We start from the raw sequence: 14,833 nt of genomic DNA on the forward strand, positions 1-14,833 counted from the left end.
GCAATCCTTGACAGGAATTCAAGGGATCTGAGGAACAAGAAAGTGGAGCTGGTAAAGGTGCAGTGGCAGCACCGAAAGGGCTCGGAATGGACCTGGGAGCCGGAAGATGAGATGAGGGAACATTACCCCGAGCTTTTTCAGGATCGAGCAGCAGACTTCGAGGACGAAGTCTAAGATAAGTGGGGGAGATTTGTAATACCCGATTCCTGGTATGTCTTTAATTTAAGAATTTTATGTATTTTTCTCTGGGACTCGACGAGTTGGTGGCCCAACTCGTCGAGTAGAGACGGGATCCGCGGGAAGTTTAAGTGACCTACTCGACGAGTCGGAGATTGACTCGGCGAGTAGGTGCTATATGGGTGAAACCCTAGAATTGAGGGTTTGCACCCTATTTAAACGTCTTATTGCAACCTCCATCGTCCCTTATGCTCCCAGAACACCTCATATCGAAACCCTAACCGCTTTGAGTGATCTAAGGCCATTTTTGGTGCTTTTGGGTAGTTTGTGAAGCTTGTAAGGAAGGAAGAAGCTTGGGAATTCGAGTTGGGGCTTGTAGATCCAGAGATCTTATTCTATCTTCGGCTCAATCAAGGTAAATGCCCCCTGTTTTGGTCTTCCATTTGGTTGTTCATCTTTAGGACTTAGATTTTGGGTGCATTTAGGGCTTTCTAAGCCATTTTCGGATTTGTGAAGTGATTCATGGGGTTCTACTTTCAGATCTGAGTCATTGGAGGGGTCTCATGGCATAAAGGTGCCAACTTTATGGCCATGAGAGCCCCATGCACATTGTAGAGCATCTTTTATGGATTTTTGAACTAAAAACCCCATGCATGTGCACCAAGTTTGGAACTTTACGTATAAAATGGACATTAGGAGGCCATATCTATGGTTTTGACGTGTTAAGACCCATTTAAATCGACCGTATAGTAAGGGTCAAGAAGGGACTCGACGAGTTGTTCTTGGAACTCGGCGAGTCGGTGTGTAATGACCACTAAATCCTTTCTGTGAATGGACCAGTGTCTCGGGAAGGAAGTCTCGTAAATGTTTAGACTCATAAAGGGACCTGGGAATCATGGGACTCGACGAGTGTATGAACAGACTCGGCGAGTCCAAGGCAATCTACCAACCTTTAAAGATGGACTCGACGAGTTGTTCATACAACTCGGCGAGTCATAGAGTGGACACGTTCTTATGAGGGAGATGAACTCGCCGAGTTGAAGGAAGAACTCGGCGAGTCGGATGAAGATGGTCCCGATGGTTTGAATGAAGGAGAACTCGACGAGTTCTCGCAAGACTCGACGAGTGGTGTCGGGGTTGGATCGGGTTAGTGGAGCATGTACTCGACGAGTTGGTAGACCAACTCGGCGAGTCAGGTCAACTGGGTGTTGACTTTGCCTGGTTTTGGTATTGACCCTGGTTGGGTTGTATGTTCGGTTTGATGACTTGAAGGTTGTCGTGTAGGGATAGAGAAGTCGAGGAAGGCCGACCTTCACGCCGAGTACAGTTCAAACACTACACGACATCGAGGTGAGTTACCTTCCAGTAGAAGTGGGTCTACGACACCAATGCCGACCCACTAGTAGTTGTTTAGCTGAGATGATTGTCTTTGTGATAATTGTCTGGTCTGCTATTGTTTGATATGCGAGTATGCTAGCTTGTTTGATATGTGACTATGCTAGTTTGCTATGTTATGTGAGATAGTATCAGTAGGAGGGGACTAGTCCCCGAATCGGTCGTTAGGACCAACGGGTAGGTCGGACACCCCATATACGTCTGACAGTATGATTGAGATATGATATTATGTGTTGGCAGTAGGGGGTGAAATAGTCCCCGTGTTCGGTTGAAAGACCGGAGGGTAGGTCGGCACCCCAGAATAGCCTGACATGGGTAGGTCAGCACCCCAGAATGGCTCGACATGGGTAGGTCAGCACCCCAGGATGGCTCTACATGGGTAGGTCAGCACCCCAGAATGGCTTGACATGGGTAGGACGAGCGCCCAGAATTGTCCGGCAGTTTATATGCTATGTGATTGTGTGGTATGTGGTATGATGGGGGAACTCACTAAAGTAGCATATATAATAAATCCACGACTTTCCTTTAGTTCAAACATAGGGATAGTTGTGGAAATGTAGACCGAAAAGAATGGTTTCCCTTTTATAACTTGTAACCTGTAATGTTTGCTTGTCTTTTCATGTTTTATTTTCTTTGCTTTGCCTTGTATTTCTCTCCTAGGGTCTTGCTAGGGGTTGTTTTTTTTAATATATATCCTTATTTGCTGGTTAAAAAAACCAATTAATGTTATAATTGGTTGAAAAATATTTTTTAAACAAAATTCAAAAGTTTATTTGTATGATCTAAAAAAAACCAAACATGCCAAAATGTAGAAATTCGTTACTCTACTAAGATTTTTCGGAATTCACTCTATTTCATTTCTTCAAATTAATTATTATATATTTGTTAGTATATAAATATAAAAATGATTATACAATTTAATTATTATTCAGAAAATATATACTAAGCTTCCACAGGTGCTCCGCACCTAATTTTAATTACATTAATTTCACGTTGTCGAAGAATGGCGCCGCCTATAACAGCTTTATCATTCTGCAGTCGTCTACCATTCGGCCACCCACACTCCCAATCCCTGGTTACATGTGTGTGATCCCTCGACTGTAACCTCCAGTTTCATATCTGCAATCACACCCACGAATCCATTCCGATATTCAACAAAACTCGTTAGAAGTTATACTTTTTCTTTAATTTCATCAACCATGGCTGCACTCTTCAATAGATTATCGAAAGCATGCCTCACCAGCACAAAACACAATTTCAAAATCTCCACCTATGCAAGGCATATGAGCAACATCCCGGAAGACACCGTCTACGGAGGCCCAAAACCTCAAAACCCTGACAAAAGAGTCACCCTGACAACTCTACGCGCAAAGCACAGGAAAGGGGAGGGGATAACGATGGTGACGGCTTATGATTACCCGTCGGCAGTCCATTTAGATACCGCCGGAATTGACATCGCACTCGTCGGAGACTCTGCGTCTATGGTGGTTCACGGCTACGACACGACGTTGCCGATCACATTAGAGGAGATGTTAGTGCATTGCCGATCTGTTGCTAGAGGAGCTAAACGGCCATTACTTGTGGGGGATCTTGCTTTCGGCACCTATGAATCCAGCTCCCAACAGGTACCCTTTTCGATTTTCGAAGCCTTGGTTTGATCATAACAATCGATTATGCTTTACCTGTATACAATTTCAATTTTGTTTATGAATAGGCTGTTGATACAGCAGTGAGGGTATTGAAAGAAGGAGGAATGGATGCAATCAAGTTGGAAGGGGGTGCACCATCGAGAATTTCGGCTGCAAAACACATCGTTGAAGCTGGTATTGCTGTTATGGGGCATGTAGGGCTTACCCCTCAAGCCATTAGTGTTCTTGGTGGATTTAGACCTCAAGGGAAGAATGTTCTCAGCGCAGTCAAGGTTTGACTTTTCAGGTCAAACATATAGTTTCTAAATTTCGAAACTGATACGGTTTTCTCACAAATTCCAACCAATTTTTTCTGCATTTGGTAGATACATCGAGCTATACGTTTTCTCAAGAAGTTTCAAAGAATCCATATCAGTTTTGAAGCCCAAAAACTCCATCTTTGACTTCAAAGTCAAACCTTACCACTTTCTGATGTTCTTGAATAATGAATATTTACAGGTTGTGGAGACAGCTCTAGCATTACAGGAAGCCGGATGTTTCTCCGTCGTTCTTGAATGTGTTCCTGCTCCGGTGGCTGCTGCCGCCACTGCTGTTCTTAAAATACCCACAATTGGCATAGGGGCAGGTCCTTTTTGCAGTGGACAGGTTCTTGTCTACCATGACCTATTGGGAATGATGCAACATCCACATCATGCTAAGGTTCTATTTCTTTTTCGTTTTCAAGGGTATTTTAGACAATTCACTCTGTTATATCTTGTGACAGTCTCTGATGTTATACGCCATTTTTGCAGGTTACTCCAAAGTTCTGTAAGCAGTTTGCTGATGTAGGAGAAGTGATTACCAAAGCTCTATCGGAATATAAGCAAGAAGTTGAAAATCGTTCATTTCCAGGAATTATGCACAGTCCTTACAAAATCAATGGAGCAGAGGTTGATGGATTCATGAAGGAATTGCAGAAGATGGGGTTGGATAAGGCGGCAGCTGCGGTGGCAGAAGTGGCTGAGAATTTTGTAGGAGATAAGAATTAGGAAACCTTCAGATCTGTAATGTTGGTATCCCAATTTTGTGGAAGGTGAAACCATGATTCAACATTTTTATATATGTTTATGGTTCTTGTTTTGATTTGTTAGAAAACAACTTATACTATACACTAAAACATAAAAATTAACCTATAGAAAGTTAAAAATACAGTAATATCTTTCATTCTTATTACACAATTATGGCACATAAATAGAATCAGGAGACAATGATATCATTTGTAGAAGACTAGAATTAGAAAAAGTTTCTTCAAGTCCAGCTGGAATCCTTCTACTTCCAATATGATCAATACTCTCTTTTGTCACATGCACAAGCTCTCTTGCAACATCATTCATCCCCAACCTCCCATCTCCACCAAACAACAAACACCTGGTTGCAACATCCGCCATGATACTCATCTGCTCTTTTCTATACACCGGTTGTTCATGGTAGTACAACCGCGGATCCACCACCTCCTCCACCTTCCCATTTCTGATCTTCCCCACCGCTAACTCCACCGACTTGCTACCCACCATGATCTCAAGAAGCACAACACCAAGTCCATAAACATCGTTTTTGCTAGAAAAAGGAGTACTCCCGTTTGATCCACAATTGAATAACTCAAACCCTACTAGTTTTACAGAGAGGCCATGGTCTAATAGAACACAACCGGATTGGAGACCATGGTGGAACACAGGAGGGAAGATTTCGGATTGGAGATATGCAAGCACACTCGATAGTTGAGCTGCAATTGTTAATCTAGTGTGCCAATCAAGACCTAGGTTTCCATCTACTCCTCCTTGACATAGATGTTGTTCGAGTGTTTTGTTTCCTGGATACTCGTATACCACAAGTGGGGTGTAGCCGGAATCAATGGAGCATCCGAGGATACGGGCCATGTTCATGTGGGAAACTTCTGAGAAAATCTTGACACGTGATAGAACTTGAATGAGATCCATTTCGGTTGTGCAATGTACTTTGTGGACTGCTACCTCGAGTCCATCTGTAAGGATGCCTGCGTAGATTGTACCTCGTTCCCCCATGTTGACGAGTTTTTGGTCATCTGAGAATCCTTTAGTAGCTTCTTCTAGCTCGCTATGAGTGAACAAACGAGTTCTACGCCCTTTGTGAAATGAAACACTGCTTTGGCTTCGCATTTGATCAAGATCAATGTTCCCTGACTTTGTTATTGTTTGTCTTTTCAACAAGCAAAAGAGTGCGCCCAATGTGGCGATTGAGAGGCATAATGCGAGAATCCCTGTATGTAAAATAAATCTGTTAGATACGTGGAGTCCAAGATTTTCACTTTAAAAGAGTTTAAAGACGTGAGGCAGGCTCCCAATATCAATAAAGATGTATATCGCTAATGTGGGCCCTACCATACATCAAGTTTGACCACATATCTTAAGTTCGTAGGGATGATAATGATAGACCTGCTGATTTTGATACCATTTAAAATATATTGATTTTTTTTTTCCCTAAAAGAACGCTGGAGAAAAAGGAAGACTACACAATAAGAATGTCTAATCGATGTGAGACTTCAAACAAAACCGTAGCATGAATGTAATCATGTATAATCAATTTGTAAATTTCATTGATTTTTAGTAGGTTTGATGTATATACCAGCCACAAGCATGAGTTTACTCCGATCATGTCGCTTTGCGTAACAAGCCTTGCCATATGCTTCCTGGCCATCCTTAAGGCAAGCTATATATATTGAAGACGAAAAGATTAGGATTAATTAATAGCAAATAATCTATCATTTTGTTTCTTTTTTTATTTAATAGACTTAATATAAACAACACTTATTGGTAAGCTAGTATGCATAGAATAAAAAGCAATTTAATAGTGAAAGTGAGAGAAATGAAGTTTTCCTATATGAATCTTTTCTTTTTTATTTAATGCACACATAACGATTAATAGAGAAAGTAAATGATTCAACTTTATATTTTTTCACTTCCTGGTTCAAGCGTTGACCAAGACTTCCCCACTTTACGAGGATACGGAGGAGGGGGCTCAATAGGCATGTGCTAAGCAACGCTTTTCAAAGCTGCGTCACAATATGTTTATCTCTATTTGAAATTTTCAGGATTTGATTTTCATCATATATTACCAAATCGTACAACCAGTGATCATTTTCTTAAATATATTTTAAATATCATGTATCCAAACAACGTTTTATCTATGCCAAAAAACTCTGCATAGTAATAGAGAAAGAACTTGAAGAAACAACACCAAATTAAACTCACCTTTCAAGCAACCCATTCCCTTAGCGTATCCATCACCTACAAATCCATCAAAGCATTTGCACCTCATACCCAAGTTAACAGAGCTCACATTCACAGTTCGAGCATTAACATCACAGACTCCATTGATCAAATTGCTTGGGATCGCCCATTCTAACTTGATGCCATGTTTTATAACATCATTCTTTGAACTCGAACCAATCCAACAAGCAAACCCCTTGCATCCTAACTCCAAAAACACAGAGAAACCATCACCCACACGCCAAACACCACCACGTTCATCAGAAAGCAGGTAACAACATCCACTACTAGTGAAGGTAGTCGTCGTGTTTTCATCATGGCATCCACCACAATCACTCCTGCACAATGAAGAATCCCCACACCCATACAAACCAACCACATTATCACTCGATATACCAAAGTAATTATTCGCCTGAAACCCAAACGACCTAAGATCATAATACCTTCGACACAAAGAAGAATAACTAAAGGTATCATTAGGAAAATCCACTAGTATGCCACCACCATCAGGAAAGAAATGAAGAACCTGATATCTGTATGATCCGATGGTGAGGAACAAGGAGGTTGAATTAGAGCAAGAAAGATGGAAGGCATCTGAAAGTAAATACTCCCCACAATCAGAAGTGTTGTTTAGATGAAACGGGTAGGGTATGGAATCAAAACTGCCACATTTTTCAGGTGGGCAGCCATGGCTGCTGACTGAAAATGGCAGTAGCAGCAGTAACAAGACGATGATCATACTGTTAAAGAAGCAGAGAACATATTCTAGCAAAATATTAATATAACAATATGGAAATAGGTAGTATATATACATAGAGTAGCAAGTGAAAAATAAAGCTGTGATTTACATGTATACAGGAGATCTTGTGCATGGATATCGAAGGATGTGTGGTGCATATTGGGAGGAGGAAGGGTTCTTGGAAACAAGGGAAACGGCGACAGTTGGTCTTTAGAATGGGCGACCACCTTGCATCGGTGATGGGGTTTTAGCGTCATGTGAGAGTGGACGACACATTTACTCATAAACCCACGTATATAATTATCGGATTTGAAGCTTTAAACATCGAGATTTGGGTTTCTTTCAGAATTTCGGAATGTTAGGATTTTTCTAACTTATCACGAGTACGGAGGGTGTGAAGTGTGAACAAATAGACCATCTCACCATCGCATTTTATTTTTGCCATATATAGAACTAATTTTATTTTTAATAATGTTTGATTAAAACATATACAAATAAATGTGGTGTAGGTTAATTGATTCAAAATTATACCAAAAACATATGTTGTTTAATATGGCACTCATTTGTGCTGTTGTGTAAGAAAAGATGGAAAGATTTAAAAAAAAAATGCTTATAATGATGGTTATTGTTACTTTTGTCACGTGAATTATCATTTTGGCCTAATTTGGTCATAAAATTCTAATGTGGATCCATAAAGTATAAAGTGTCAAAATCTATGTTATTTACACCATTGCTCCATATATAAAATGGCTATAAAACTTCTTTCATGACATTGATTTTAATTTTTGTAATTAATTATTTTCTCCACATGTATTAGACCCTTCGCTATCCATACAACGTGTTAGAAATTTGGGGTTAAAAGCAGTTGTAAATTCTGAGAATCGTGTTCTACACTTTCAAATCGAAGTATTTAGCTTGTACTCCCAAATTCTCAATTGGATAATACTCATAACTTTGAGAGAAATAAGAATGAGAAGATATGTTTTTCGTCGTCCACACTAGAAATTGACCAAAACTTACTTAAATATGTCTCATATCAAAAAACTGTCACAAGACACTTTCATAACTAACTCAAAATCCGGGTATTAACTACTAGATAATAGCATAACCGACGAGTGTCCTACAACTGTCACCAACTGTCAAACCTGACACGTGTGGATAATTAATGGGTCAAGTAAAGGCCGTGGGCTTCAAGGGAGTGAGGTTTTGACCTTATTGGATGATAATAATGTTGGATAAGTGATTAAAGTCATGGTTTGTGTCTTGGAGTCAAAGGGTAAAATTAGAAAAATGATGTTTCAGACTTTTTTATTTTATTTTTATTTATTATTTTTTTTATGAATTATGGTTTTTAGTTCGACATGTGTTAAACCAAAATTAACTAGATATAAATGTAGGACTCGTCAATACCTTTCCTTTGGTATAAAGATCGCCGAAATGGATTTGAAACGAAGAAGTTATGACTGTTTGAAGATGGAGTGAAATTGGGTGAAAACTCGTTCTCACGAGGTGAGAAATAATTCTCACGACGTGAGAGTGCTTGCGAGGTGAGAATATATTCTCACGACATGAGAACTATGCAACTCAAAGCCATAATATTATTCCTTTGGGGGAACTCACTAAGCTTTGGCTTACAGTTTTAGTTTATTGTTATAGGTACTTTGATGATCGTGACAAGGCGAATGCGTGATCGTGCACATCATCCTGGATTTTATGAGATTATGATTCTGGGATACTCTGATTCATGTTTATGACTTGTGGAAACTATGTTTTGTAAACACTTATGGTCATGGATTGGTTTTTAAAATGAAAAAAATTTCACCTAGATTTTTTGGATGTTACAGAGTTCCGATTCATTGGAGTTCATCGGAAGCCATCTCCATTCCGAAATCAGTTCCAGTTCCGACACCATTTCAGTATCAAAATCATATTCAATTTCGATATCATTTTCAGTTCCGAAATCATATTTATTTCCGAATCATTTTTCCTTTACTTTGAATCTTGTATAAACTTAAATAAGTGTGTACTCCACACCTTCCTTACCTTTTTAATGTTCATCAAGATTTATTTTGGTCAACAAGTTAATCTATTACACTTAAATACAATTAGTGAAACAACTCACCAACAAACCTCCCCCATTTAAGTGTAATCTTGATTAACTTAAAACAAAACATAACAACAAAAAATTGATGCATAATGAAATGTCGTGACGATTGAATTTCGTATTAGTATATTATTCATTCCAAATATTCAAATATCAGGGTGTTACTAAGGATTGAAGTCTTTCTATTGAATATGAATACATGAATATAATACACACAACAATTTACATTCTCATAAATTCTAACTTGACAATATATTTTACTAGCTTGTGTCCCATCCTTCAATAAGCATATCAAAGTCAAGTCCCAACTTCTTGAAGCAGCTAAACTTCATGCTTATATACGTAGTTCTTTTGTTCTTGCACCTGCAAATGCAATTTTTCAAAGAACTATTAAGAAATAAAATTTCAACCTCCTTAACTTGCAGTACTGAACACATACCTTGGGATGATAATAATAATGTGTTCCAATCTTCAAATATCAAGCTTTCCACATTTAATTTAACATCTAATATTACACTAGATGAGAATTGAGTATCTCAATATAAAAGATTTTTGGTGGACTTTAAACCCATCCCTATAGCCGCCTTATGCACAAGATCTCCTGCTAACCCTTTGGTTAGATGATCGGCTAAATTCAACTGAGTTCTTACAAACTCTACAGATACCACACCAGTCACGATGAGCTCACAAATCATGCTATATATAACACCTAAATGTCTAGACTTTCCATTGTACACTTGACTATAAGCCTTAGCTAAAGTTGCAGAACTATCACATCTGATAGAAATGATAGATATTGGTTTGGGCCATAATGAAATTTCATAAATCAAATTCCTTAACCACTCAACTTCTTTACCACCAACAGACAAAGCGACAAACTTAGACTCCATGGTTAAGTTAGTAATAGAGGTTTGTTTCTTGGATACCCAAGAAATGACACTTCCTCCAAGAAGAAACACCCAACCACTTGTACAAGATTGATCTTCTAAGTTGTTAATCTAGCTGGCATCTGAATAACCTTCCAAAACAGAAGGATATCCACTATAAGTTAAACCATAATTCATGGTCCCTTTCAAATAATTAAATACTCTACTCACATCTTGCCAATGATGTGAACTAGGATTACTAGTATATCTACTAAGCTTTCCCACATCATATGCTATATCAGGCCTAGTCCTAATCATGGCATACATCAGACAACCAATAGCCCTTGAGTATTCAAGTTGAGACATTGGAGATCCTTTAGTAGGTAGAAGCTTAAGACTAGGATCTATCATGGTGCTAACAGGAGAAAAATTCTCAAAGTTAAGCGATTTCAATATCTTCTCAATGTAATGAGATTGAGAAATTGAAATTCCATTGTTTCCTTATTTAGTTCTTATACCAAGAATGACCTCAGCCTCCCCCCAGGTCTTTCATTTCAAAATTAGATGATATGAATTTCTTGGTTTTATCAACTTCATCTTGATCAGTGCCAAAAATCAACATACAGACAAATCATAACTCCTTTACGAGAAGTATCAAATTTGCTATACACACACTTGTCAACTTGGTTTAATGAAAAACCATTAGACAAGACAACATCATCAAACTTTTGATGCCATTGTTTTGGTGCTTGTCTCAAACCATATAATGATTTCTTCAACTTGCACACCTTGTGTTCATTCCAGGCATTACAAACCCTTTAGGTTGTTTCATGAAAATTTCTTCATCCAAGTCACCATTCAAGAATGAAGTTTTCACATCCATTTGGTGAATCACAAGATTATGTATAGGTGCAAGAGCTAATAATAATCTAATAGTGGAAATTCTGGCAACATGAGCATAATTATCAAAGAAATCAATGCCTTCATTTTGCCTAAAGCCTGGATCCATTTACATCCTAATGCCTTGCAACCAGGAGGTAAATCAGACAATATCCAAGTATTGTTATGCATGATAGAATCAATATCATCATGAATTGCTTCTTTCCAGAAATGAACTGTGACGCCCCGTTCCTGGTACGCATTTAATCTATTAAAGTATTCATTTTGTAAGATCTACTCGACGAGTTGGATGCCCTAACTCGTCGAGTAGATGCCAGCTTGGTTGCGAGACTTAAATGATCTACTCGGCGAGTCGAAGCCCTGACTCGACGAGTAGGTATGTCAGGAGAAAACCCTATTTAAGCCACTTAACCCCCTTTTGGGCCTCCCTTACCAGCCTCCCTGTCCTCGAAAACCCTAATTCGTTGTGAGCTTCATCCTTGAGAGACTATTGAGGTTTTGTGACAACCCACAACTTCTATCTTGTACCTTAGTCAAATTCTATCAATGTTAAACTCGTTTCAACTATCTTTAGCATTGTTTTGAGCCTGTTTGGATGATCTAAAGCCTTGTACAACCAAAGTTTGAATTAGGGATGGGTTGGTTTAAGATTTAGGGTTGCAAATAGGCCAAACACTCCATCAAAAGGAGTGTGTGGCCGCACACATGAGTGTGTGGCCGCACACATAAGTGTGTGGCCGCACACCCGAGTGTATGGCCGCACACATGAGTGTGTGGCCGCACACCCGAGTGTATGGCCGCACACACGAGTGTGTGGCCGCACACCCATCCTCCAGCCGCACACTCATCCCTATTTATATAGGGTGACCCCTTCACTCATTCCTTTCATTTGGCTGCACTCTACTTTCTCTCTCTAAAAACTTCATCCAAGAACGCTCTTAAGGCCTAAAAAACGTGAGTTTTCCATCACCTAGCTTATCATACATGAAGGACCCATTGATCTAAGCCCTTAACCATCAAAGTTCATCATGTTCTTCATCACATGAAGGTGTACGGCCGCACACCTTCATAAGGTGGCCGTACACACCTTAAAGCTCTCCAAAGTGAAGAGTTTGGCCTTCATTCACTACTAGGACTTGGTATTAGCACTAGAACATCTAAAAATCGACATTTCGGGCACAAATGAGGAGTGTACGGCCGCACACTCCTGTGTACGGCCACACACACCCTCTGTACGGCCGCACACTCCGGTGTGCAACCGCACACACAGCCTGGCCGCACACCCTGGCCGCACACACACCCTAATGACCATACACCTCCTTTGTTTGATCACATAAGGTCCCGACAAGCATTTCCAAGTCTTTAGGGTGGTTTCCCGTCATGTTTTGTCATGGAATACCTAAATCTAATACATATATGTGCGATTATATGTTACTAGGATCCACTTGAGTGCGAAACCTCATTTGACACTCAACACTCGTAACCGATCATCCGCTCGAATCATCCGTAAAACAGTGAGTTCATACCCCTACATTTTCCGTGTTTTTAATGTTTTCAGGGGGGAATACAAGCCAAACGCTAAGTATTTTGTTAAAGTTTTAAACTTATTAATACAGTCCAACGATTTCCACGTTTAATAACATATTCGGATATTTTATCTCTTTTTGTAATATGTTGAACATAAGGGAAACTTCTATTTGGGAAATACAACTTCATAGCTTTTAGAAAGGTTTTTACAAAGCATTTTCCATATGAACTCTAATAAACTATAATGGGTATAGTTTGGGATAACCCTCTAGGCAGTCTCTACTTAATCAGATTTCATAAATGAATATATATAAACTATGGCAGATTTAGTTTATGTTATATGTTTTCTCAGAAGTATAAAGTACATTTATTCAAGGATAATTACTGTTTTATACTGATTTCTCGCTAGTAAACTAGATTATACAGAATTGTGAGGCGCTACTTCAATACTGTACCCTTAGGTGTATAGTGATAAATCCTTTTAGTATAACCAGAGTCTCCTGGAGGGAGAGCGTGAGATTTGTGAATAGATCTATTCGGGACTGACAATCCCACACCTGAACTGCTAGCTACAGTTAGGCGGGCACGCCTGGGGTGAACAAATGTCATTTAGCTTAACGCCTGAAGAACGTTATAAAGGTCTCTCGGTCATATCAAGTATGGTTATACGACTCGCAAATAAGTATAAACTAACTTTGTTTACGGACTCTACCCTTCATGAGTTTTATTTTGAGTAATAAAACTACTTATATATACAGATAGTATTCAGGGATTTCTAAACTGGCATCTCTACCTCTAGGACGGATAACATGATTTCTAAAACTGATGGTTTATCTTTTACTAATAGATACTCTTTCAACACTACCTTTCATAAGAAAATATAGGATTTTCTTGAGGAACACTTTTCAAAAGAATCAAAGAACATTTTTCTCTAAAAACTAAATGCTTATGAACTCACCAGCTTTATGCTGATATTTTTCAAACTGCTTGTATTCTCAGGGAATTAGTAGACAGGTACTTCCAGGACTTCGGTGAAGCCGGAGCAATAAGAGTCATGTTTTCTATATTATACATACTTTTGATGTATTTAAAACAAGTTTCAAACTGATGTAAACATTTTTCATATTTGTATTCAATGTTTGGTTGTGTTTACTATGCTTGCTATACAAATGTTGTGATACTATGCTTAACGTCCTCCACCCCGGAACGTTTCCGCCATCGCGGTTTCGGGGTGTGACAGATTGGTATCAGAGCCCTTGTTTATAGTGAACTAAGTATACTGAACCTTACATGGTATACAACTATAAATATTAAGGGGCCTAAGTGCTCTAAACTAAAAGTATACTTTCAAAAATACAAGTATTTTTATAAAAGTATATAAGCATACCCGAGTATCAGAATCCGTGTCGTAAGTAGAACAAAACAAAAGTATTTGGATGTTGGACACTGAGGTTAAACCTGGGCAGTTATGTAATCATGTCTAGGGTTAATATAGCCTGATCAACTATATTCAATCTAGACATGACCAACATGTGCTTGGGAGTGACTGTGGTGTTACACCAGGCCTAAAACTTACCAAAAACATTCATCATAAAATAGTATAGGAGTATTTTGTTAGAGCCAAATTCAGTAAGGATATTCATTCCTAGTGTTGCTACCTATTTGTTTCTTATCGATAACTTGCTTGCATTAGTAACCTTTCTTTGCTTATCGCCCGGTAGAACACTCTATTATCAGGATGAGATATGTTTTGTTCATATACCTTGAGGAATTACCATCCTCTTCTTCCTGATTGTTTCTAGAGAAAGATGCCTCCCCGACCAAGACCCATCAGAAGGAACGACGACACTCCGCCACCACCACCACCTCCTCAGTTCGACCCTGTCATGTTTCAGGCAGCAGTTACAGCCGCCGTGACTGCAGCAATGGCAGTGAATGCTGGTGGGGCTGGGGGTGGAACCGACCCTCAAAGACAAGATGGAAGTCGGGGACATCAAAAAGAGTGTTCCTACAAAGACTTCATGACTACAAAACCCAAATCCTTCGACGAAAATGGAGGTGTCATCGCTTTGACTCGATGGTTCGAGAAGATCGAATCCATCTTCGAAATTTGCGTCTGTTCTGAAGCAAACAAGGTGAAGTTCGACGCCTGCACCTTCACCGACAGAGCTTTGACCTGGTGGAATGGTCGA

General features: G+C 39.2%; 2 protein-coding genes across 2 annotated transcripts; one reads left to right on the forward strand and one right to left on the reverse strand.

The window, feature by feature from the left end:
• The first annotated feature begins 2,536 nt into the window (after positions 1-2,536).
• Positions 2,537-4,343, forward strand: LOC145105030 (3-methyl-2-oxobutanoate hydroxymethyltransferase 1, mitochondrial-like). Its single transcript, XM_079042170.1, has 4 exons — positions 2,537-3,197; positions 3,287-3,493; positions 3,720-3,920; positions 4,013-4,343. Exons 1-4 carry the CDS (start codon positions 2,772-2,774, stop codon positions 4,247-4,249), a joined length of 1,071 nt encoding a protein of 356 aa, XP_078898296.1. The 5' UTR covers positions 2,537-2,771; the 3' UTR covers positions 4,250-4,343.
• A 22-nt stretch (positions 4,344-4,365) lies between these two features.
• LOC145105029 (Protein kinase superfamily protein) lies at positions 4,366-7,278 on the reverse strand. Its single transcript, XM_079042169.1, has 3 exons — positions 6,488-7,278; positions 5,862-5,945; positions 4,366-5,496 (listed from the first exon to the last, which is right to left on the reverse strand). Exons 1-3 carry the CDS (start codon positions 7,242-7,244, stop codon positions 4,439-4,441), a joined length of 1,899 nt encoding a protein of 632 aa, XP_078898295.1. The 5' UTR covers positions 7,245-7,278; the 3' UTR covers positions 4,366-4,438.
• Positions 7,279-14,833: the final 7,555 nt, after the last annotated feature.

This window comes from Lactuca virosa, chromosome 4, assembly GCF_052849685.1.
Source record: "Lactuca virosa cultivar CGN04683 chromosome 4, Lactuca_virosa_CGN04683_v6, whole genome shotgun sequence".
NCBI lineage: Eukaryota > Viridiplantae > Streptophyta > Magnoliopsida > Asterales > Asteraceae > Lactuca > Lactuca virosa.